Source organism: Enoplosus armatus, chromosome 7 (assembly GCF_043641665.1).
Source record: "Enoplosus armatus isolate fEnoArm2 chromosome 7, fEnoArm2.hap1, whole genome shotgun sequence".
NCBI classification, from domain to species: Eukaryota; Metazoa; Chordata; class Actinopteri; order Centrarchiformes; family Enoplosidae; genus Enoplosus; species Enoplosus armatus.
This window is the reverse complement of record NC_092186.1, coordinates 4711947-4737772: the sequence shown is the minus strand read 5'-3', so window position 1 is coordinate 4737772 and position 25826 is coordinate 4711947. Positions and strand designations below refer to the sequence as shown.

General features: G+C 41.7%; 2 protein-coding genes across 2 annotated transcripts; both read left to right on the top strand.

Moving 5' to 3' along the window:
* Positions 1-160: 160 nt before the first annotated feature.
* On the top strand, positions 161-8274 carry scp2b (sterol carrier protein 2b). The gene is made up of 5 exons (XM_070909187.1): positions 161-295; positions 975-1065; positions 4220-4349; positions 4612-4691; positions 7623-8274. Exons 1-5 carry the CDS (start codon positions 273-275, stop codon positions 7716-7718), a joined length of 420 nt encoding a protein of 139 aa, XP_070765288.1. The 5' UTR covers positions 161-272; the 3' UTR covers positions 7719-8274.
* Positions 8275-13241: 4967 nt separating this feature from the next.
* Positions 13242-23463, top strand: podn (podocan). The gene is made up of 12 exons (XM_070909150.1): positions 13242-13339; positions 14148-14231; positions 15515-15796; positions 15943-16036; positions 17264-17328; positions 18328-18437; positions 18529-18685; positions 18801-18916; positions 19119-19332; positions 19544-19987; positions 21043-21191; positions 23116-23463. The coding sequence occupies exons 3-12, from the start codon at positions 15533-15535 to the stop codon at positions 23255-23257; spliced, it is 1755 nt and encodes a 584-aa protein (XP_070765251.1). The 5' UTR covers positions 13242-13339; positions 14148-14231; positions 15515-15532; the 3' UTR covers positions 23258-23463.
* The last annotated feature ends 2363 nt before the right edge of the window (positions 23464-25826 follow it).

The following is a 25826-nucleotide window of genomic DNA, read 5'->3' as shown; positions in this document are numbered from 1 at the left end:
GAGAACTTGCTTAGTAATGTAGTAGGAATACGTTTCAAGTCATGGTGACATACATTTGGGGACATTCACATTACAATCGGTTACTCTGTGCTATCTGACATCGACACGTCGAGTCTGAAGATCCGGGAAAACAGGAAGAAACAAGGAAGTGCAGTCAAAGATGCTCTGTAACGTTAACGTTAGTTAGCAAACAACAGCAGGCACAAGCTACATCAGTGGGTCTGTTGCTCTGTTAACCCGGGGGCACTGTTTGTTCACCTAACGTTATCAAAATGCCTGAAATACAGACACCAAGGTAAGAATACTACGGTATATCTAGCTAATTGTGACACGTTAGGTAACACGTCTTTGAATAATACATTGAGGTCACCCTCGTTGTTCCCGGTTTACAAGTTAGCTACGAAATGTCAAACAGACAGCTAGCAAACTGGCTATAGCTCTTTGATACATAACGACAGGGCATCAGCTAGCTTGCTATCCCCCCGATGTTTACAACATAATTAGCATATAATTATATAACATAGTCCCAACTGTTAAAGTATGCTACGTTGTTAACTATGATGCTACTTTCTCGAAAGTGTAGCATAGCGCTATTCTCCTCAACTATTGGACTGCCAGCATCGTCTGTGTTCTGCCAACGACTTGGTTGTGCAGTAACGTTACCGGCTTCTCCTCAGTTGTGTAAAGATGGTGACCTCCTGAATTTAGCTAAGTGGAAGTGGCTGTGCTGATGTTTAGACACACCGGGCTGTGATTTGAACCAGGCAGTGAAGGTGTCAAGTGTGGAGGCCGCAGCCTTCATGAACCTTGATCCATCAGTGAAAGTGAGAATTGAGTGGGCTTCGCGTTGCGTGTTATAACATGAAATTGACACTTGTGACCACACACTGAGCTCCAGTGGCGACTGCTGTGTTTCCTTTTGTAGCTAACCACACTTTCTCATTCTCATGCCTTTTTGCCTTCACGACGTCAAGGATTCGAGCTATTAATACTAGTGCTAGTGACGGACTGGAGGGGTTCAAGGCGCATGCTGTGTTCCAGGAAATCAACAAGAAACTCCAGGAGGTGATTATATGGCTTACAAAAGGAGACGATATTGTTAATTGATCACCTGTGACTTTATATCATTCTCTCTTTTTACAGGCATGTATTCTCTGGGACGTTTCTTACAGTGGCAATAGTTTGGGTTTAATTAATTTGTAGTAGACATATACATTTCCTGAAGGATACATCAGTCCATCTGGTTATATACAGTGTTTCTAGGTCTGTGCCATACCGCCTAATATGGGCCTTCATCCTCCTGGGATCATTTCCCAAAGAATTAATTTCATATTTCAGGGCACAAAAATAATTTCAAGCTTATGTGGACTCAATCAGACAAATGGTTTTCCTTCCAAAACACAGTGTTTTTTAAGCAGTTACCTTTGTGTGACCTCAATCATACCAGATTCATCTCAAGCTCGCCGGCAGCGCTGTCTACGTAATGAATGGGATTTGTCACCAATGAGAAAATGGCAACAGGGGAGCAGTCTGGATACTTAGAGACGTGGTTTAGTGCGATATCTCAGGCAACTGATCAGACAAACAGATTTAGAATTTTTGATGAGCTTATCTTTAGTAAGAGAATCTGTTGTTCCACTGTTGCATTTCCGGTTAAATGTTGAGAGGGAAAAGGATTTTTCTGTCTATTCAGATCCCAATTTTTTAAGGCAGATTTAGGATCATATTCCCTACCTTTTGTTATCTCATGTATATTCAGCTGTAGAGTGATCTCCCTAAACCCTTTGTTTGTTTATGATATAATGAGTTAATGTAGCCTTAGGAATAGCATTTAGCTTTGCATTCATATGACCCACTATTACTTTGATATGTATAGGACAATATGCATGTTTAACGCCACAATATCTCCAAATGGATAGTTATGATGGAAAATTGGTTAAGTGTTATAGAGTTTCAAACAAATATAAGTATCTAAAACACCTTAACCATTAAGACCTAATTGGTGCATTTTGCATAAAAAAAATTAGCACAAATTACTATTTCAGTATCTTCGATGGTAACAAGGATAAAGATTCATAAATCTGTTTAGAAATAATATGAAGCTCAGGTGTAACCCAGAGCTGATTCACTGACTCTTTGGCTACATTATCGACTATTTACATCTCCCAAAACATGGAAACTGAAGGGTCAGAATTTAACATATTCATCATAATTGGAATCCATTTTTTGCTCAGAATAACCCATCAACATGGTTCTTTTATCCATGACCACTGACGCTCTCCTCTATATATTCATATACAGATGTTTACTGTGTTGTAGTTCAAGTTTTATTGTCATGTACACAACAATTACAGTGAAGCAGTCGTTGGCAATGAAATTCTTAGATCTCCGGCTCCAACACACACATACATATATATATGCATTTATGTCTTTATATATATACACTACTCACAATAAGTTAGGGATATTGTGAGAGACTCAGTGGATGTCATACATACGGTGTTTGTTTCACTTCAGAGATTTTTGGGATAGGGAGGCAATTGTATTGGGGTGATAGACACACCTCATTTTGTGTTTTCCAGGTAATGGTCTCACTGTGTACAGTGTGCCTTACATATTGGGGCCAGTACCAAAATATACCAAAAGACAACCCTTTTCAATGTGGCATCAATTTCAACATTCTGTGGGTATAAAAAGCTGGTATTGTCAGTAAGTCATTCCAAGTTCATCATTCAAACAGCCATGAACACACGACATCACTTAACGGACGAGCAGCGCCACCTGGCCATAGCGCGCCTTCGGGTCGGTGGCAGGCAGTCAGATGTTGCTCGTGAACTTGGTGTGTCTCAAAGTGTCATCAGCAGACTTGCATCAAGACACAGAACTACTGGCAGAGTTCGTGACAGACCCAGGAGTGGAGCCCCACGAGTGACAGACCGCAACGATGACCAGTACCTAAGGACCTATGCACTCAGACATCGTTATGTAACTGCCACACAGCTGCAGGCCCGTTTACGAGATGTGAGGGGTACTAGGGTTTCCAGACAAACCATTCGCAACCGACTCCACCGCTTTGGCTTGAATGCCAGACGACCGTTGCAGGTGACTCCACTGACACCAAGACACCGCCGTGAACGTTTGCAGTGGGCACAAGACCATGTGACCTGGACAATGCAGCAGTGGTCTACCGTCCTGTTCACTGATGAGTGTCGGGTCACCTTGCACAGAAATGATGGTCGTCAGCGTTGCTGGAGAAGGCGAGGTGAGCGATACGCCGAGGTCAACATGGTCCCCAGGGTTCGCTTTGGTGGAGGAGGTGCAACAGTCTGGGCAGGCATCACCAGTCAGCGCAAAACAGATTTGGTTATTGTAGATGGCTCAGTCACTGCACGTTCTTACCTCAGAGACATCATAGAACCCATCATCATCCCCCAATTCCGCCAGCACACCCCCAACTTTCTGTTCATGGATGATGATGCTCCACCACATCGTGCCAGAATTGTCACAGCTCGACTTCAGGAAGTCGGAGTGCCTCATATGGTATGGCCAGCAATGTCCCCTGACCTGAACCCCATGCAGCACGTCTGGGACCAGCTGAAGCAGAGACTGGATGATCGTACCCCACCCCCACGTTACCTGGCAGAACTGCGTGTAGCACTTGTGGAAGAGTGGAACGCATTGCCTCAGAACAACATCATGAGGCTAGTGAGGAGCATGAGACGTCGCTGTCAAGCTGTCATTGCGGCAAATGGTGGAAACACCCGCTACTGACATTGTCAATTTTTGTTATTTGGGGCTATCCTTGTTATTGTCTAAATTTTTGGGGTAATAAATATCAAACTAATGAAAATGGTGTTTCTTCTCATTCATTATTAGTAATATCAAAGGGAACTTTTACTTATTTCATTAAAATTCAGACCAAATAGGACAAGCACTCATGTAAATAACAATATCCCTAACTTATTGTGAGTAGTGTATATATATATGTGTATATATATATATATATATATATATATATATATGTGTATATATATATAATAAAACTCAAGGTTGTATAACGAGTTTCCTACTACGATTAAATGGGTTCTTTCTGAGTAGCATAACCTTCCCTGAAAAGATGACAACACATGGCATGCCTAGCTGAGACATACATTGTCAATGCCATGAGCTTGTAAATACAGGCAGTGGATGAAAAAAATCTCTGTGTGCTCTTGAACAGGATGGGGAGCAGTTTGTGAAGAAGATCGGGGGAGTGTTTGCCTTCAAAGTGAAGGATGGCCCAAATGGACAGGAGGCGACGTGGTTTGTGGATGTGAAGAACGGCAGCGGCTGTGTTCACACTGACACGGGTAAGAAACCTCGGGGGCCCTGAAAACAGTATCAGGGCTTTCTGTCGTCCCATGTGACATGTAATCATGTTAATATTTAACCATGGGTGGAAATGCAGTTTAAAGTTCAAGGCCTGCATAGACTGTTTTTCTGCTTCGTCTGTGTGTGGATTTATTAGATTTTACAACACCTTCAAATTCCCACAAGTCACTGAATAAACACCCCTGAGATGTATGTTCTCATTTCTGAATTAAGTTTAGTTCCTGTATCTCTTCCCTGCAGCTAAGAAAGCTGATTGCACCATTTCCATGTCGGATACGGACTTGTTGGCCTTGATGACAGGGAAGATGAACCCACAGACTGTGAGTATTTCATGCTGGTGTGTGTGTGTTTGAGTGGACTTGTTTGCATGTCATATTGATCATGATCCTGATTCAGAGAAGGCACAAGTATGCCATTTACCTTTATCTTCCCCATTGAAAAGTGTGTGGGTGTATTTAAATTCCACTTGTCTTGCCCCCAAGTGTCCGCTGGATGCCGGCAGCCGTAACGCTGCCATTCTAGCTAGTGTGCCAATGTGGAGCCTCCTGCTGCTGCTGCTAGTAGGACTACTCACAAAATACAGATGCAAGATGGATTGTGACGCAGTTGGGTCCAGTGGGAAATCCAGGGTTACACTTGTACATTTGGGGCCTCATTTATAACATTTAGTAGTGATTAATCTCTAAAAGGTTACATGTGGCGCCCAGATAGTTCACCCGGTACCATGTGCTAAGGCTGAATCCTTACTGCAGAAGGCCTTCGCTGCAAGTCACCCCCCCCCCCAGCTCCACCTTTCCTGTCTCTCTTCAGCTGTCACTATCTAATAAAGGCAAAAATGCATGAAAAAACAAGTTACATGTGCACAAAACAAAAAAAGAAAACAGCAGAAAAATCCTGAATTATACCTCTGTCTATATACCTTCATGTACACAGTCATGCCTTTAAAAATCACTGTCAACCTCAATTGTTGCACTATTGTAGTCCCATACCCTCCTCTGTAAACTGCTGCAGTTAAACCATGCTGTTGACATCTTGGTGATGTCATTAATCTTTTATTTATTTATTCTGGTATTTTATGTCTTATGTTTTATGCTGACAATAGGCGGTCGTGGTTTCGAACAAATGTCCAACACTGTGGACGATAAAGTTGTGTTAAAAAAAACAGTTTGATAGTGTTAATTGACTTTACAGTGTCAGTGTAATTTACTGAATTTCAGAATCATATTTCCATAGAAAGTCACTGTGTTTGTCCCTTAACATTCAGAGTTATAGTGACTTTAAAACCATTCATTTTATTGTATATAAGGCCTTTACTAACATACCTGTTGTACTCTACAGTGTGTTCATGGTGTTTTTAAACGACATCAGTATAATATTAGTGTAGGGACTGACTGAGTTGTGCAGTGGCATGTACTCCCGGCTTTTTCCTGTAGTTTATTTAATCCCACCTCAGATTGTGTGTCCTGTCCAAAGGTTCTCCTAAAAAGTGGAACAGGTTTGTTTGCCAGTTGGACGTGGCACTAACAGGATATTTTGTTAGCGCCTGGGTGAAACTGAGAGGAAACACTGCGCTGCGTCATTATTGGCCGCTCTCAGACTAGAGGCCATAAAGTCGTTGCTGTGCAGGGTGAAAACATAATACAGATTTCCTGCATGCAGCCGAAACAGGAGAGAGACCTGACCGTAAAATGGAAGAGATTTATTTCATGCCTGACTCTGAAACAGAAGTCGCGAACAAACTCCTGCACGCTGTCTAACTTAAATACATTGATTCACGACGTTTCGGAGATGTTTCAGCCTCTTTCAGGATCAGATATTCTCTAACATGTCAGGGGAAAGATTAGTGCTTAAAGGATAAGGCTGGCAAGATTCTATATTTTTTAAAAGACCAAACCCAACAATGAATGTATCCTAGTAACAAGTAACAAAGCCTGATATATCTCATTCCTCTATGCCATAGAGCTCCATTGCTGTCCAGAAACTACTAAAATCACATCAGTGAGCCACACTGTAGCACTGCATGTTCCTTCATTACAATGAACACACACAGTTGTTTATGTTGACTCAATTCCATACACACCCTCCTGCTGCTGGAAATATTCAATACAACACTAAATGTGTATTCATCTGCAGCTTTTTTAGGAAATTAGTCTGCGTTGTGAAAAAATGAAGCTATATATTTGTGACAGTTTTTAAAGATGTTTGTCTTCAGCAGAGGCTGTGAGCCACGAACGGGTTCGGGAAGTTGGAAAGTGGTTTTGGTCTTTTCATGAGATTTGTTGACACTAAGAAAAATATTTAAAAATAACTTCAGCCATTTTGTTGTTTAGATAAATCTCTATATACGGTGAGGGTCAAAATAATAAGAGTTTAATGGAAGTTTATTTAGTTTTGACTCTTGATGCCAAAACAGGGGTCTCCATTTCTCTTTTTTGCAGTATTTGCACAGACACAATCTTTCATTGAGGAAAGTCTTATGCTGCATTCACAGAGATAGACGGCAAACCGGATATTATATTAGTGGACGAGAATAGAACAGTGAAATTAATTCTCCTTTCATTACCCATGTTGGAAAATGAATGAAATGTTTACCAACACAAAGTTAATCATGAGGCCCACCAAGGCCATTTGTACTTGAAGAGTGTTGTGATGATGACACACCTCTCTGCCATCAGTCCACAGCCATTTCAGTGATTACGGTACATGTGTCAGGAGTCCCCAGAAAAGCCGTGATCACACTGTGTTTGTGTCGTGAAGGATGTGCACGCTCCACTGCTTTATCCCCCATCATTCAGAAATATGGACAGGTGGACTTTTTGCATGGAGTTTTTAATGCAAAGGCAAATTTGATCACTTCAGTTCTTCCACTTCTGTCACAAATGCACATGAAAAAGCGTTCACTTTCCTTCTGATAACTGAATATTGGTCAGACTATCATCTCCTGATCTACCTGATTTTCATTTCCCTCTTTTCTTTTTTGCACTCCAATCCACAAACATCCATGTCTGTAACTCTCCCCACTCTGTGTCTGTGTGCCATGCAGTTTCCTGACATTTCATAAGCTGTTGTTGCCATTGCCCCACTTTCCCCCGGGTTGAGTTAATCTCTCACGGCAACTCTTTAAAAAAAAAAACAACCATCAGCCGTTGTAGTTCTCTCCAACGCAGGCCGAAGCGTACTTCCCGATTCAGATACTGGTCTGGATGACGTTTTTTTTTTTTTCACCGTCTCTCTCTCTCTCTGATTCACAGGCGTTTTTCCAGGGCAAGCTGAAGATCACGGGGAACATGGGACTGGCCATGAAGCTCCAAAGCCTGCAGCTGCAGCCGGGCAAAGCCAAGCTGTAGATGAGACGCCGGAGCTAGCTGCAAATGCACCTCTGAACACTGAATAGAGTTAACCACGAAAAATTTAACAGCAAGTCTGGTTTCAGATAAATGTTTCTCATCACCGGACTGAACCATTTTTCCTACTAGCGACCTCACTGACCGACCAGGGGATTAGTCAGCCGCCCTGCCAATCTAACTGGAGAATAAGATAGATGGAGAGATAATTCATTTTCTAATCAAGTCCCCTCTCATGATAATACTGTCGGTACACTGGAGTAGAGACAGGTGCTCCCTACTAATTCAGTTTATGTCCAGTTTTTAGCAGTCTTCTTTTGAGTGTTTTATGTCTGGAAATGTTTTGAATAGAGCAAATTGATGTCATGTTCCACAATCATGGACAAACACAGTCTAAGTGCCTCCTCGTCTCAGACTTGCAGTCTTGCTCTAAGGTTTTTAGCCAACAACACAGACATGTTTTTCACTGTGGCCGCCCGAATTTTCTGCAGTGCAATCATCATTGTATGAATCCCTAAAAGATTTCTGCTAAATAAATGTGTCTTTACTGCAACATCCATTGGGGTGGTCTTCACTCGGGTCTGTTTTTTCTTCAGCTGTCTTTCTTTAGCACGCACCCTTGACAAACCTTGCTGATTTTAATGTTTCTAATCATTTTGGAGGCATAAACATAAAAACCACAACAGCTTATCTGTGAAATGGCACATAAAACTAGACTTAACAACATGCTGGTCCTGTTTTATTTAAGACGAAGGAGTGTATTGATGTTAAAATGGAAATATTGGCCAGATGTCCTTACATAAGCTTCACTGTTTATTTGGTGTAAAGGGTAGACATTAAACTTGCATGATCACACTCTTCCTGGCTCCACAAAATATTATCACCCGCAAATGCACAATTTAAGGGGTCCTTTTTGAGGGTGTATTAATGTGACCTTCCACAATAATGGCCCTCTGTTCAGATGCGGCGGTACTTGGATGTCGCTGTCAAGTTGGCTGGGGCCTGCGTGTGTTCCCCTTTTTTGGAGGATCTAGCACTTTTCCAACACTGCAGCAACCTGGTTCCAGACTGCCACGCTGTAGCTTTTCCTTTTGTAAATGGAGGAGCATTGGCAAAAATACAAATCTGTTAACTAGCTCTGACCCAGATTCCACTGCAGCTTTGGCTCTTGTGGCTTTCTGAGTCTTACTCTGTAGTCGCAGTGGGCTTGTTTCATTAGTCGCTAATGACTGCTTTTAACATTTTATGTTATGTTGGGTTAAAAATGTTAAAACTTTCTTAACAAGAAGAATAATGTCATAAATGGTCTAGTCTGTAATGTATTCAAGCTGAGTTAAAAAACAAGTATTTTCTCAATTATCATCCACTTTTCCCCCACAAAATGAGTACTTAAAGGGGCACTATGAAGTTCACTTAACTTGTCATGGAGAATACCACTGAGCCTGTAAAACAGCTGTCTGTTCTGGAGGAGCTGATGATGTCACAGCGACATGACATTATGGGAAATGTAGGATCCAGTGTTTTTGGAGCTTTAACCATACAAGCGACTAAAAGTCAGGATGTCTCGGTCACAACTGCATTAATGTTTACCATTCTTTTTTTTTTTTTAATGTTTTATTTGTAAGTCTTCCAACATTGTGGTTAATCAGAACTGAAACAAAATCCGTGGAGTGCCCCTTTAAGATGTAAATTAGAGTTAAATGTGCTGTGATTTTCTTGCACTAAGGCCTTAAATGATCTTCCGTGATCGGCTCTGCTTGCTTTGCTGTCACGATGACCCTGACCCGAACTGAATGTTTGTTACTTTCTACGAGTTACATAGCACAGCAGTGATTCAGCTTGTGCGCAGGTCATTACTGTCCTGGGAAATGATTATCTGATGCAATACATGCTGTGTTGTATGTTTCCAAAAACACAGGGGTTTGTTTGGAACAAGCAGAGGATGAACTGGCTACTTCGGAGCAGTGATCACCACCAAATAAACATCCCTCCATTGATGCAACAAAGCAGGAAAAAACAGGACCTCCCTGCTTACAGTATATGAGACAAATCTAACATGATTGTTTTTTTTTCTTTATATTTTTTTGTTATTGACCAATACATTCACAAACAAGGCAGGCTGACCATGGTATTAAAAATCCTTATGTGTCTGAGAAGTAAGAAAGAAAAAAATATCAAAAATACATTAAAGTACATAAACTGTAAGACACTTTATTGGAAAGATAACTGGTGACCAAGACAGCAGCAGCCGTGAAGCTTTTTTGGACTTTTTAACATAACAAACACTCTGGATGGGACTCGAAAGCCTCGTTGCGTGGTCTGCTTTCACATGAGGCGAGAGCTGCCCTTAAAGGAGCGGTGCTCAGTGGAAAACAGATTGTTCAAGTAAAAGATGAACAGTATTAAAAAGTCTATAAAAATTAAAGAAAAGTCCATAAAAATACAGACAGCTGTGTGCAAAGAGAGCGGGTGATATCCCAGCTGTAAATGATAGAAACCGTAAACAAAATATTTCCAAGCTGGAGCTGTTTGACTATGTGTCACAGCAGGCGCGGCAGTGTAGGTATGTACTCATTTTCTCCTACAATAAATAGAGATCAGAGGTCACAAGATTCCCTGCTGATCCTCATCATAACTCAGACCTCTGTGCGGTGTCCAGGAGAATGACACGAAACATAAGAACCTGCAACCTGTTCAAAGCTGTTGTAAATCTGTTGGAAGGGCCACTGCTTTTTGAGGAAATTGTTTGAACGTGTTCCACCGAAACAGTGGAAACTTAAAAACATGTAGCAGTGACCAGAGCCCCTCTGAGGGGAGAACAGCCTGCCAAAAACGTTGATGAGTAATATCGAGAGCATGGAGTGTGTGTTTTCTCCCGTTTCAGGATGTGATTCAAGGCTACAAGGTCTCTCTCTCTCTCTCTCTCTCTCAGCCTGAAAACAGCAGCTCAGCAGGCATGTGATCAGTGAGCAAGACTCCCAAAAGCCCCCGTCAGACTCACTAACCACAAGGGACCCGGTATCTTCAACCCCCCCACCCCCAACCACCCACCCACCCACCTACCTCTCAGTCCAGCCATTCATCACGGTCTTCATTCTTGTCTGCACTCGGTGGCTGCAGTTCCAGCACAAATAGCTTTAAGAGGGAGATTTATATTCGAGACGAAAATACTAGAAGATTCACTGTGATTGCTCCGTATTAAGTCCAGATGCACTTGACAAAAACATTTATTCAGTTTCAAATTACAGACTGAACTAGATGTGTAAGTGTAGGAGTCACTGCTGAAGGAGCAGATTGTGTAGATTATAGTGAAGCACTCACTTTGTATTTGCACACTGTGTGAGATTAAAGGCAACTTTCCCATCCCTGTCTCTAATGGAGAGAGCACACAGAGGTTTCTATTGTATCATATATAGCAGGGTTTTTTAAAAATTATTTATTTATTCTTTCAACGGTAGAAGAGGAACACTTTCAGCATTTATCCCATGATTGGTTGTAGATTACGTAGCCTTTCGCTGAAAACATCCTAAGAATAGTTAAATACCAGCTGCTTTCTAGGAAATTATTTATAGTTTCTGGGAATTTGCGGGGGGCTGTTTTTTTTCATACGTACAACCTACAGAAGCAGTTAAATTGGCTGTGTCAACTGAGATACAAAGCTTTTAATTCCTTAACTGTAAGCCTTTTCAGGCTTATTATTTTACCCACTCCTTTCAAAGTACCTACAAAATGCAAACACAGCTCTCTGCCTTTAGGTAATCTTCACAGAATATAAGAGGAAAATGCTGTGTCTAACAACAAAATATGTCTTATCAGCTTTCTTGTCCATTTTAACTGGTTTGTTTGTTTGGGTTCTCTTCCTTGATTACCTTCAGCCACTGCCTCACGTAGTTATGTGTAATAACACAATGAATTATGAAGATGTCCGTTCATCAAAATGGGTATTTTTCATTTACAGGTAACAACTAGGGAGTCGATCAGTACGTATTTTTTAGCTTTAGGTAAGGCTAGTCTGGTTAGCTCACCAGCTAGCTTGCGCACTTGATATGGCGCTCTTGCTTTAATGTTTGCTGTGTAGTCGACTGTGGCAGAGTACAATTAAGTGCATTTAGAAGCTACTGCAAATTTGACATGATGTTTCCCGGGAAATTTATTCACGTTCTTGATGAGACTGACCTGAGAGGACTAACACCAGTCTCATCTCTGTACAGTTGAATGTTACAGCCAGCAGCTGGTTAGCTTAGCTTAGCTTAAAGATTGGAAACAGCTAGCCTGTTTCTGTTTTATAGATTGAACAAATGAGACATAGCATGTTAATAAGAGATCCTCAGAGGCTGGACAGAGCCAGGCTAGCTGTTTCAACCTGTTTCCAGTTTTAATGCTAAGCTAAGCTAACTGTCTCCTGACTGTAGCTTCATATTTACTGTACAGACATAAAACGTGGTATCGATCCTCTTACCTAAATGTAAATGTGTATCTAAAAAAAAACGAATAAGCGTATTTCCCAAAATGTCGAGCAACAGTATAATGTCAAACTTTAAACATTTAAGTTGTATAATTGTTGTTGTTTATATGGTAACAATATCAAAAAGTCATTCAGTTTTCACCTTGTAGTTAATACATTTTGGCTTTGTAGGGCAGTGCAGATGCTGTTTTACTCTAATGCCTTCAACACAAAAAACAAAATCAACTGTGTTTAGTGGAGATGAGAAATAAAGCTTAAATGGTTCCTCACATACAGATTGTTAAAATTGTTTACAATCAGAAGCAGAAGGTAAGAAATGAGGTGTAAAACAGACAAAAAAATAAAATCAGAACTCCTCCGCTTGTAAAGTTCAGAAAAACGTGCGTGGAGCAGATGTTCACGCACTATCAGATGGGAGGTGGGCTTGTTGAAAAAAAAGGTCTAATCCAGAAACACGTGGGGCATTAGATCATATCCCGTCAGCCCTTTTTGGCAGGATACTCATCCACTTTTTAATTTATTACAGGGATATTTAGGACAACTCATCCGTCTCTTCCCGAATGAAAGTTATCTCAGAACATGTTGCTGTTAACCAATCGAGATTTCTTTTTTCAGCCACATAACATCTTTTATCAATACTCTCTCTTCAGTGGTTTAAGATTCAGCGTACACTGGAGAACAAGACTATGTTCTTAGTCATTTTATCCAAGATATACCCACCATATCTATTTGAAGTAATCTTATGCCAAGTCTATAATCTCACATGTGGGATTGGAAAAGCTTTTGTTGAACCCAGAGGAAAATGTTCCAAACTCCAAACCAAACCAAGTTATCACAACACAAACTTACAACATTAAAGCTGGACAGAGCGGCTGCAAGGACGGGAAAAAAGGAAAGAATTTGTGTTTTTGGCTCCCATTCAGGTCAGAGCTGTCTCTCTTACTCACTCCCTTCCTTTCCACTCTCGGCTGTTCCCCTTCCTTTCTTTCTTTCTCCCAACTTTCCCTCTCCCACTCCCACTTTCTCTCTCTCTCTCTCTCTCTCACACATCTGGAGGTTATCTGGTGTGGCTGTGTGACTCCTCGCCTGCTATGGGACAGCCCGTGTTTGGACTGGACGTCAGACTTCAGTGCCTTTCAGCAAACGTTGGTCGGAAGGGGTAAAGTAGTGGACCACAACGTTTGCTTTTGCAGACTTTACTGCTGCATGTTTTTTTTTTAATCGATGTCTGTTTATGTTATATGGAGCTTAGACCGAGTGTCAGCGTCATTCATCCATGCATGACAATTCAGGCATGTGTGTTCCATCCGATCCAGACTACTTAACAGTGCAGCCACTTCACAACCTCTGCTCAGCTGAGAGAGAGCATGACAACAAGATGATGACTTTAAAATGCTCGGCATCTCTGCTAATAAAGACTGTTCTCACTTCAAGCCTCTAAATTATAGGGTAACATGAGAGTGCTGTTGACTTAGTGAGGGCTTTAAACTCCTCTCTGACCCCTGGATGGTATGATGTTTTCATTCTAGCCAGGGTCGACATTGTACAATAAGTGCCGGAAAGTGCACAGGCTTTCATTTTACATTTGCTGTGGGTGTGTGCACGCTGCTGTGCAGACTTTCTGCGTGTGTGTGTTTGCCACATTCCCTCCGTTAGTTATTGTGGTGCAACAAAGTCTCTTCTGATGGATGACTTTCAGGAGTTGGCCCTGAGAGACATTTCTATCAACATTGGTGGAGGAGATAGGTGGTCTTTTCTTGGCTTTATCAAAAGACCACCCTCACGTAAACACTGCTGTCCTTGCGCCTGTCAGACAATTGCACAAAGCTATATTCGTAATGTACCACTACCTACTGGTTTGACTTTCCGAGAATTGTTGATTGATGTGAATTCTTGTGTGTGAAATGGTTGGAAAGCGAGTCGGCTGTCAGGGGTGATGCTTATGTTCTTTATTTTTTTTTAATTAGCCTTTGCAGTTGGTGAGGACTGACGCTACAGACACGGCAGAGAGAGAGGGGACAGAGAGCCAGCTGTCTTTTGTTGTTGACCTGGTGCGTAAATGATGCAAACCCTCCATCATTTCAATACATTTTTAGATGTAATGATAGAGTCTTTTTCTATACACCCGCTAGAAATGGCCCCTGCGGGGACAGACCAGTTTTGGTGGATTGAAATGATTTGAATTGAAATGATGCAGCACATATTCATACTGTACATGGCATTGTGGTGAGCAGATACAGGTGAGTGTGTTTTGCTTGCTTTAAAGGGGTAGTCCAGTGATTTAGTATAGCACTTCCAGAAGGCGGGGGCACTTGAGAGCCAAAAAAAAGGGTAAAAACTGAGGCAGTAGAGGTGAATTTCAGTCTAGTGTAGGTCAATCTCCATAAAAGTGCCTCTCTTTACATTACCTGCCTGATGAATGCCCACATCTTTCATCTCTCATACTCCATGCCCCCAGTTTTTAACACAGGCTTTCTCTTCTTTGTAATTTGTAAACATTTGCGGTCTCCAAGCCCAACACGAGACTACGCAAGAGATGTCATCTGAGTAATACTTATCAGCTACTCCTATAGAGCTGCAGGGGGGGGGGACGCGTACTATAGAAAAAAATACTGTTTCTGACCTTCAGAATGACAAGAGCCACTCAAGGCTCTGTGAGGCTGTATGTCAGCATGCTAACATGCTCACAATGACAACAATAACGTGTTGATGTTAAGCAGGTATAATGTTTGACTTGTTCACCCTCTTGAGATGCTAACATTTGCCAGCCAGCACTGAACACAGCTGAGGCCGATGGGAATGAATGTTTTGCAGCGAAGCATCAGACAAACTGAAATATCAACCTGATGATAGCGCGAGAGGAAACTCCAGGGCATCACCAAAGTTTCCAACAGTTTTTTCTTTTTAGCTGAATCCAAACATCTGACCATCAGCGGTGATTTTGACGTGTCAAATACGTGCAGGGCCCCTTTAAAGTAACCATATACAGCTTTTTGAGGCAGCCTCACGCCAAAACGCTTGCCTCCCATCATGACGAGCTGCCTAACCTGAAACAGTTTCCAGTTTAAGCCTGAGGTAACTGCTGTGCTTAAAGCCAACAGGTAGTGAGCACAGGCAATATATATAAAAAAGAAATATGTTTTCTGGTCTTTTTTTAAAAGTAACCGTTAATACAGTGACCTTGTCAGTTTGTCAGTAACCCTGTTTCTGGCACTAGAAAATAGATTGAGGAAGGTATGAGCAGATTGTAGCTTGGACCAGGTCCTCCTTCCAGGAGCAAAATACTCCACGACCTCGTGTTTTTAACTTTACTGTCCATGTGCTTGTGCAACAGGAGAGCTCAGCAGTGGACATGGCCTTTCCCAAGCATTCCATCCTGCAGGCCCTGAGCGTGCTTCTCTTGGCCTGGGTGCTGGTGCGTTGCCAGACCCCTCTCGAACCGGAGAAAGAGGAAGAGGAAGAGGTTGACATCGCAACGGTGGCGACGAAACCTGAGCCGATCAAATGTCCGCCGGAGTGCAGCTGTACGGAAGAAGGGGCAGTGGACTGCGCTGGAGTTGACCTCACAGAGTTCCCCGCCGGGCTCTCTGACAACACCAACCAGCTCTCTCTACAGGTCTTTCACACACCCGCACACACACACACACACACACACACATAGACATCAGCTATAATACACATCCATATTTTGTAATTCTGCTCAGACATTAGGGAGTTATCTCTTATTGTATTTACTGTCTGTGTGTTGTCCCCTGATGCCAGAACAACAAAATCGAGGAGATAACAGTGGAGCACATTTCCCATCTGCATCAGCTTGAGACTCTCAACCTTCAGAACAACTGGCTTACCACAGATGGTAAACACTGTAAAACAATCTTTCCACAGTTGCAGCTGTGGCTCTGTGTTGATTTGTTCTGTACCAAGTCAGAGCCTCGAACTGTCTAAAGGTCAATTTGGAGCAATTTTAGTTTGATAGTAGTTATTCTGCCTCTGGGATGTTTACTAAAGGAGAGCTGTTGTTTGGTGTGTGTCAATATCTTTTGTAGAGTTTTACTTCTTCTTATTGAAGCAAAATCTTTTCCAGTGGCACAGGAAATGCAGTTTGTATTGCTTATTGTCAGATGTGGCCCAATTCAACTGTTCCAAATGTATAACACCAGGCTCTACTCCCAGCCAATAGCCACATCCAGGAAATGGAGGGCAGTTGGCGGGCACACCAGAGGATGGGAAAGGTTTTAAAAGTGTAGTGTTGTTCTACAAAGTGATATGCCCTCTTGTTCCTGCTGGCATTAGTTTATTCTTTGTGTGTCTTGAAAGAAAAATTCCAAACTGTGGGTCTGCCATCCACAATAGCATCCAAAATAAACATCAAACCTTGCTAACAACTCTTAGCTCCTACTGACTGAGCCTTTGTTGTTTCAGCTAGCGGTGTGGCAGAAGGCCAGTTGGCTAGAACAGATAGCCTGTTGGAACTGTTGTCTTTTCTGCTGGCTTGTGTTTCTGATGCTCTAACTGCCGTCTCAAATCATTGTGACTTAAGCATTTTATTGTAATGGTACCCCTAATTGATCAACGTGAGGCCGCAATGCCACATTGGAAAATAATTGATGTAAGATAACTCCATATGGCGAGATAGTGTACCTGGCTACATTATATGTATAACGAGGGAAATGACTAGATGTGTTTTTCCACAAGTCTTGTTAATACATTTTCAAACAGGGATCATCAATTTAGCAATACGTGCTCTAGTCCAGCTGACTGTTGATCAGCCAAAATCTGATCTCTGTGCAGGAAGTGTGGTGGGCTTTTCGAGCTTGTAGTGACCATTAGCCTATGTCGAGTCAGACAGATATTACAGGGTAATATCACTTCAACAAGTTGGCATTTCACAGCCCAATCTAGATAGAGCTTTAAAGAGCTGCGACAAAGAAACTCCAATGTCTAAAATCAGTAGTTTTTCTTGAAATGCCTTCATAGAATTTGAGATAACTTTATGTGTATCACATAAAATTAATTGTTAACTGGCTCGTGATGACGGGCAGATTGATTTGATCCGCAATTCAGTGTGTTTTTCTCTTTAAAGGCCTTGAAGATGAAGGTTTTGAGATGCTCGAACAGCTGGCTTATTTATACTTGGCAAATAACAAGGTGAGTCATACGTCAAATGTTTGTTCTCAATGTTGTCCTCAAATCTGCTTACATGATGCAATGGCAAGTTTATCTTTTTTTGTGTCTGTATCACAATATTTTTATTCTATTCTATTCTATTCTATTCCGATATATTGACATAGTGCCAGCTGGCAGAGGCGGATGGCAGTCTTCTCTCATACACTCTGTGCGAGCTTATGCTTGTAATCACTTCCAGTATGGCTGTGCCAGCTGGTCAGAGCTAAAATGTTACTGACCCTTTTGGACACCGAGCAAGAGAGAAAGGATGGACAGATTTGTTTGTGCCCTCACAGGGATGAATAGGCAAACGGGATACAAGAAGAATAGGGGATTTTTAAGTGCTCACTAAGCCTCAAAGACACCCATGCTGCTTTAATCCATAAACCATGTTATAAAGGAAAGAGCTCTAAATGAACATCTAATCTCACCAGTGCTTCTCGGATTTCTATATTTTTACTGCTGTTTTGTACAATGTGGAGGTCATTCTGGTGACAACAGTGAGGACAACCTTGCTTTTATTAAGGGGTACACAGCTTGCCATCTGCTTTGTAGCAAATTAAATTGTGCCACCAGACTGGCTGTATCAAAGCAAATATTTGAAATGTAAGAAACATCCAACATGTTATCATCCTCTGCTCTATGGTTAAGGTTATTGCTAACTAAAACTAAGGTTAAGGAGTGAGTCTACAGCCACCCTACCAGCTCTATGTACGACTCCACAAACCTTGACCTGCTGGTGGCACTAAATGAAAAGTCAGGACATTACCAAAGTCATTAGGATACATCCTCTGGGGACCGTGAATTTCTGTGCTACATGTCACTGAGAGAATTCACTCAGGTTGTCATGTTGTGGACTGATTGACTGATAAATTGAAATACTTCACTTGGTTGGAGGAAGGATGCAAACTGTGGACTCTAGTGTCAAAGTCACTCACACTACATCAATGTCCTGTCATGCTTCTTTTCTTGTGCTTGCAGCTCACCTCAGCACCAAAGGTCTTACCGCCCTCTTTGGTTAGTGCTGACTTTGCTGCTAATTATCTTACAAGGATCTACCCATATACGTTTGGCCATAAACCAAAACTGAGGTACGAATATGTGTGTTTGTGTAAATTTAACCCTCGTTCTTGGAATTATCACCATTTAAATATGGCAATGTCCCTTGATCATGGCTCCCAGGTCCGTGTATCTCCATAACAACAAGCTGACTGATGCTGGGCTTCCTGATAATATGTTCAATGGTTCTGACAACCTGGATATCATCACCATGTCCAGCAACTTCCTTCGGGTTGTCCCGAAGAACCTGCCCTCCACCCTTTACCGTCTTCATCTGAAGGTCCAGCACCTATTCAGTTTGCATTTAGATATTAGATGGATGACATACATCTGGTCTCTTTTCATTCCTTAATATGGTAATGACGATAACATAAGGATTGCTCCTGTTGTTACAGAGTAACAAACTGGAGAAAATCCCAGCGGGGGCCTTTGACAACTTGCGAAACCTCAGAGAGCTGTATCTCCAGAACAACCTCCTCAGCAATGAGGGCATGGACAACGAGACTTTCAGGTGTACAAAAATCCTTGGGGTTAACATATTCTAACATCTCGATGCCATTGCCAAGTGTAAAAAAGCCTTTATTATAGTGTGTGACAAGAGCCTCCCCTCCACAAAGACTATTTGAATTCTCGTGTTGTAGCATCAGAGAGAAAGCATACAGTACAGGACCATAGAACTGATTTAATGACTTCCTCCCGCTCTCTCCTGGCAGCCAACTGAGCAGCCTGGAGTGTCTGGACTTGTCAAATAACAACCTGAGTGTCGTCCCTATGGGTCTGCCTCGCAATCTAGTGCTGTTACATCTGGAGAAGAACTCCATCCGCAGCATCCCTGGAGACGCTCTAACTTCTGTCCGAAACCTCGAGTACCTGCTCCTCCACAACAACAAGCTTCGCTCGCGTTCCATCCACCCGACCGCCTTCCAGGTACATTTCTTTTTCATTCCATATTCTCTTGGACCTTTACAGAATAACTGAGCTGTGTAAAAACATGGGCATTTAATTTTCTGTTTTCAATTGTAGGAACAGACTGGAGATGAGATGAGATGACGCTCAGCTGCTTTGACTAATTTAGATATTTTGACTTCCTGTGTAACAATGCATTACCCTTTGAATCTCACATTTGCATTTTCACTAGGGCTTGAAGAAGCTGCACACTCTCCACATGTACAATAACTTGCTGGAACGGGTTCCCAGGGGCTTGCCTCGGCGGGCCAAGACCCTAATGATACTCCACAACTCCATTTCCGAAATAGGCCGCAACGACCTGGCCCTGCTGTACACCCTGACCGAGCTCAACCTCAGCTACAACAAGTTGACCACCCCCAAGCTGCACCGCGAGGCCTTCAGGAAGCTGCGTGTCCTGGAAACCCTGGATCTGTCGGGGAACAGCCTTCACTCTTTGCCCCTGGGTCTTCCTCGGAGCCTGCAAATGCTTGAAATCAAGAACAACCAGCTGAACTCCATACCAGACGGGGCACTGACGGGCATGGACAAGCTACGAAAGCTCATCCTGAGCGACAACCAGCTGAAACTGAATTCTGTCTACCAGGGAGCCTGGATGGAGCTCAGTGCTCTCACAGTGAGTGGCTGGGAGAGGGAGAAACAGATCAGATATTAGTGCAAGGCATGTGAACATAAGATACAACACCAACTGAGAATCCAGGGAACTGCTTGTGCTGGCACACAAGCAGCTTTGAACCCCTTTGGAGGTTTTTGTGATCCTTTATTTTTCTGTAATCTTGTGTCATTTTTCATTTTTTTCCCTGCACTGTTTGGCTGTTTGTTGACACTGGATGATGTGCTTGCCTCAGTCGTTCTTGACCATTCATAATTGATAATACTGTCAGCAACTCTGGAATGTGCATTTTAGTGCCAGGAAGTGTTGTGTTGCCTCTGTATTTACTGAGTTGGACCTCTAAATATATTAAACGTTTGTGTTTTGGGGTCTTTGAGTATTAGGCGGTTGGCACCTTTTAGGTGAAGAATACAGGGTACATTAAGATGATTAGTCGGTATTAAGTGGAAGTAATTCATGTTTCCTTATCCTTCTTCGGTATTCTTCTGCATATGAGCAGCAGTTCATCATGTACAGGAAGTGTCGATAGCAGCGAGTACGTACAGTCGATTCAGGTCGAGGCCAGTATACGTGTTTGCAGTGCTGAACAATTCAGCAACGAGCACATACAGCTACTGTAAGCCCTGAGGGGGAAACGTGTCAGTCAGTCACCATCCGCACTGCTTTGTCACAGAATACGCAAGTGAGGCAGTCAGTTTGGTAACATATAAAAGCAGAGCAGGCGGGAGAAGGCGAGAGCTTTTTTCAGTCTCTGACTCAGAGTACAAGACTGCGGCTATTTCCTGGTAGCAGTATGTGCCAGTGCAGATCCAGTAAATTCTGAACTTGAAAAAGTCTCAGTAGAAGTAGTGGTTCATTAAGGATCACCTCCGGAGTAGCGCCAAAATGTTGTTCCAGGAACTTGTACCCAAAGCAGATTTTGATTTGTTAAGTTTCTGCAGTGAAACGTTAGTTACACAGAAAAAGCATATTACTGTATAATTGTTCTCATTTTACAATAATTTATCACATAGGTCAGGGAATATGTTCATTATTTGTTATTCTTCTTGTAATTTTAGACACTAGACCTGTCTGGCAACCTGCTGTCACACATCCCCTCTGACCTGCCTGAGTCTCTGGAGTACCTTTACCTGCAAAGTAACCGCATCTCCAGTGTTCCTGCTTCAGCATTTGAAGGCACTCCAAACATCAAAGGCATCTTCCTTCGGTAAGGGACACACAAACCATTTCTTATCGACCAGGAGACTGTAGGTATGAGACTCGTGTTACTGGTGATTGTCAGTGCTCGCTTTTCTTTCCAAATGGCAACTGAGCGGGTGTTAAACTCTTATCAATACTCCATTCATCCATTGCATTCATTGCAAAAGCTGTTCACTTCAAAGTAGCTGCTCGACACATGCAGGAGGGGGAAAGGCCTCAACCTGACACTCCTCGGGGCTTTGTGGAAATCTGGTGGGTGGCTCCTTACATAAGTTTCTTTTCCACTTGGATTGATCTCCACTCAGGAAATTGTTATGCAAGTGCGAAAGAAGAATGGCTGTGAGGAAATTGTTGCTTTTGTTTATACCGCTCTGCAAGTCTCCAAGGGACAGCTGCAATCAGGTAGACGTACACCAGTGTTCTTTCTCCCTTTTTTAAAAACACATTTAAACAATCAACTCAGAGTGAATTTAGGGACAATGAAAAGGTTTGGATTTCAGTACTTTTTATTCTTGTGAAAGAGACACTGTGAAACACTCAGTGCATGAAAGCAGTGTCTGACTCTGAAAACTGTATTCAAAAACTGATATTTTAAAGGAATAGTTTGCCATTTTTGGAAATAATGCTTATTTGTCTGTAAAGCATATGAAGCTACAGCCGGCAGATTAGCTTAGCTTAGCACAAAGGCTGGAAACAGCTAGCCTCCAAAAGTAACAAAACTGGCCAACCTGCACCTCTAAAACTCACTAATTAACATGTTATATCTCATTTGTTAAATCCATTCAAAAAACTGACATGTAAAAACAAGACTTAGTGGTTTTATGGAAGTTATGTGCCAGACTACTTCTTGGCCAGGCGCAGTGACATCCCAAGCTAGCCTGCTGCTGGCGTTAGCTTCACAATTACAGCACACACGAGAGTGGAACCAGTCATCTAATCTAACTCTTGCCAAGGAAGTAAATAAGTGTGTCTTCCAAAATGTCAGACTAATTATTTACACCCTACTCTTAACTTTTCACACCATAGTTTAAACTGTGAAAATACGCTTTAAATCTTACAAATGATAGATTCAGTGAATGACATTTTACCCCATAAAGGTGAACTGGTCTGTCCTGGTCTGTTTCTGTGTCTTTGAAAGTCCGACTGGCTTTCATTTTGCAGAGTACTGCAGTGTGGTATCTAATCCCACCATCTCCTCTAACTTGTGTGCATTCAGCAAAATTTCCACTTTGGTTTATTTCACATAGTGCCGGCTTATACCCACAAGCACTGCAGCTGAAAGCAGCCGTCACACAGCAGAGTAAAGAGGTTTCGGCCAAGCGCTTTCAAGGCTTTTGTTCTGTTTGGTTTTCAGTCTGACCTCAACCTAGCTGCTTTATGGCTCTCGTTCACAGGCCTTGACCCCTTCCAGGCTGTTGTGCTTTTCATGTTGTTCATAGCAGCTGCTGTTACATTTTTTTTTTCTTTTTACCAAAATCCCCCTACAGATGGGAGCCTTTGGCCTGAGCCAATTTAGAGCTGCTGGAATGCCCGCATCAGTGGGGGAAGTGGAAGGAGGATTTATTTGTGTTAATAATTGCATGTGTATTGCATGTTGGCTAGTTGCTAAAGTTCATGGGCAACATATGCAAGCCTTTTCTCAGATGCAGTTGATTCCAAGTGTTTCAGAAGTCAGTAAAACACCTGCGTTTCATCTACTCAAAGCAAAGTGGGGGCAGTTCAAGTGGTCAACAAACGGGTCCCACTATACTGATTCCTGATCCTGATCCTGATCCTCCTGACAGATGTGACCTGTAAATGATTTTTGCTTTGAGCTTCTGAAAACCCAGTCATCAAAACGCTATTTTCACAAACGCTATTTAACTGTCAAGCGAGGAAAAACACCTCACAAACTTGCCTCTCTGTCTCTCTCTCTCTTTTTTCCTTTTAAGGTTTAACCGCCTGTCTGTGGACTCCGTGGACGAGAGCTCCTTCGCACACCTGTCCAACTTGCAAGTGCTGGACATCGGCACAGGAAACACCGACCTCCCCTTTAAAAAAGAGGAGATGATGGAGGAGGAGCAGGAAACATAAGACACGTTCAATTAAACTGACATTGGACTGCATTGTGTCAAGGACAGGAAGGGCTTTTTAATGGGAATGAACCTGTGAATGTCATTTCCCAGGTCCATTATTGTATTGTGCTGAGTGGCAGAGTTACATGTTTCTGGTGCAGGATACCGGATGAAGTTACTTTAATTTCCATTTTTTGGGCTGGTTAGGATTTCATATCTTTATATCTGAGCTTTAATATTTGCTTTTGACTGTTGACATGCAACATATATCATCTAATTGTGTTTTTGTGCTTTATTCTAAAAAAAAAAAAAGAGAAAAAAGCATTCACAAAAGTCAATGTGAATCTTCCCATGTAAATATTTCAGAATCAATATCAAACATTTATGCAGAGTGAAAAAGGACAGATGTTGTTCACACTGTGTATGTCTTCCTCTGCTTTATGTAATTTTTGTAAATGGCTGCTTTGTGTCCCTGGCTTAAAATGGTGGTTTTACTAGAAATACTGTGAAATAATTTGTGTTTTTAACACCAAGGGTATCAGGATAAGCAGTCTGACTCCCACTGAAACCAATGAAGCCTATGAAATCTCAAATTATTGAATGAAACACTGCAACAAGTACTGTCAAACAGGGCTGCAATTCAGTTTCATTATTGATTCATCTATCACTTAATTTTTCAAGTAATCCATGAAGCTCTGTCATGACAAAATGTCAGAAATGACTAATTCTAATCACAAGCCTTAAATTATTTTTCAAATTGCTTATTTTGTCGGATCAGCAATCCAAAAATCGGAGGCATTCAATTTATAATGATATAGACAAGAAAAATTAACAAAGACTTCAAGTTACCATCTTTAAAATGTTCATATCGAGCACTATTTCTGATTCATGGCCGGCATTTTTTAGCATTAGCCATTCACTGTATTTACGCAAGAAATTATGCATAAATGTGCTGGACGTGATGCACATATTTCACGTACATCGAAACACAACATTTGATCATGAGTTCAGTATTTTCGTGTTGGATGACGATCGTTGTCTTCTTCGGCACACTCCAAAAGTGCAGAAGAGTGCCCCCTCAGGTTGTGCTCACTGCCCTCTAGTGGTCAATACATGTGTCATTTTGAGCAGAACTCTTGCTGTTACCGCCAGTAACTACAGTGCTAGTCAAATCATTGGATTTTAACTTTAACCAGTAAATGCTCAGTAGTTTTACTTGATAAATTATTTAAATCATTTCACTCAGAAGGTGTTGAAAAGTGACAGTGAGGTATCGGAAATAATCTTGGAAGGCGGTCATTCACCTACAATGTGGGTGACTTGATCATCATAATTTTTATGATATTCTTTCGCCATGTGCTTAAATATTCCAAACATAAAATCAATTTTGACATTTCTGAAGCTTCAGTCCACGCTGCTGCTGCTGCTACTTCAGTCCATTCCTGTTTTGTTTTTTTTAAAAAGATAGCAAATATTTTTTATATGACATTAAAAATACTCTTCCTATTACACTCACTATATTACTATGAATACAGTGTCACTTTCACATACAGCAGTATAGTATTGTCACATATACAGTCATTGAACACAGCAATAAATTATTTGAAAAGGCTGAAGAAGATGTGTGCGTTTCCTGACATTCACCAGAACATCTGATCAGTATTTCAGCAGGTTCGCCCACACAGATCATCATTTCTCATTCGAGTCCAATATGCAGCTAGGGCAGATATTATGTCCAGTGTCATAAAATACGCCAGATACTGCAGAAATCTGTTATCTTCCCATGAGAAGATGGCAGCCTGTTGCATCTTACAACGTTGAGAAGCACCGAAATGGTGGATAAAATGACAAAATACGTGTAACCTAGTATTTGAATGGAGTATATTGAAGCCTTTATGTGACAAGAGTGAAATGTACCATGAAGAAATTGCACATGTCAACATTCAGATTTAAAGGACAGGTTTGGATTTTTTAAAGTCTATCTGAAAACAATACACACATGCCATAATAATTGGTCCTGATCATACTGGCCATAAGGCAGCCCCTTCCTAATGTGACAAAACTGTAAAGGATTGCCTACAAGAGTGCCAGATCGTAGCCACACACTAGCGGCAAGCTACAATTTAGGTCTGTGCAGTTGTTACTTAGCTGTTTGAGGTGAAAAACCAGAAGCTACATAAACATCCAGTGGTCAAATTTATGCAAACAAGTTAGGGTTGCTTTGTTCTGTCTGACCAAACCTTAACAAATAAGGGACAGAATCTACAGTCCTCATCCCAAGCAGTTTGAGTCTAATTTGAGGCTGCAGCAGTCTGAGTTAGCCAAATCAAATGGGTATTTTTGCAGTCCTTGATCTCAGTCCTAAACTAAGGTGTCTCACACACTTCACATATAGAGTTGGAGCTAGCTGATATGTGTGCTACTGTAGTGGGAAAAAAAGCGGTTACATTTATGCAAATGAAATGAGGCAAAATCACCATCATAAAAGAGATGTTTATAAGTGTTTACAGGACACCTCCAACTGCAAAGAAGGTCAAATTCTTACTATTTGTATTATGAATTCTGTATCCATGGAGGTTTTAATGTTT

Bases quoted from the DNA above. Each gene is read 5' to 3' on its own strand.
- scp2b (XM_070909187.1), top strand. From the start codon at position 273: ATGCCTGAAATACAGACACCAAG. The intron at 1,066-4,219 runs GTGATTATATGG...GCTCTTGAACAG, and splicing joins TCAACAAGAAACTCCAGGAG to GATGGGGAGCAGTTTGTGAA. The intron at 4,350-4,611 runs GTAAGAAACCTC...TCTTCCCTGCAG, and splicing joins CTGTGTTCACACTGACACGG to CTAAGAAAGCTGATTGCACC.
- podn (XM_070909150.1), top strand. From the start codon at position 15,533: ATGGCCTTTCCCAAGCATTCCATCCTGCAGGCCCTGAGCGTGCTTCTC. The intron at 16,037-17,263 runs GTAAACACTGTA...TTCTCTTTAAAG, and splicing joins CAACTGGCTTACCACAGATG to GCCTTGAAGATGAAGGTTTT. The intron at 21,192-23,115 runs GTAAGGGACACA...TTTCCTTTTAAG, and splicing joins ATCAAAGGCATCTTCCTTCG to GTTTAACCGCCTGTCTGTGG.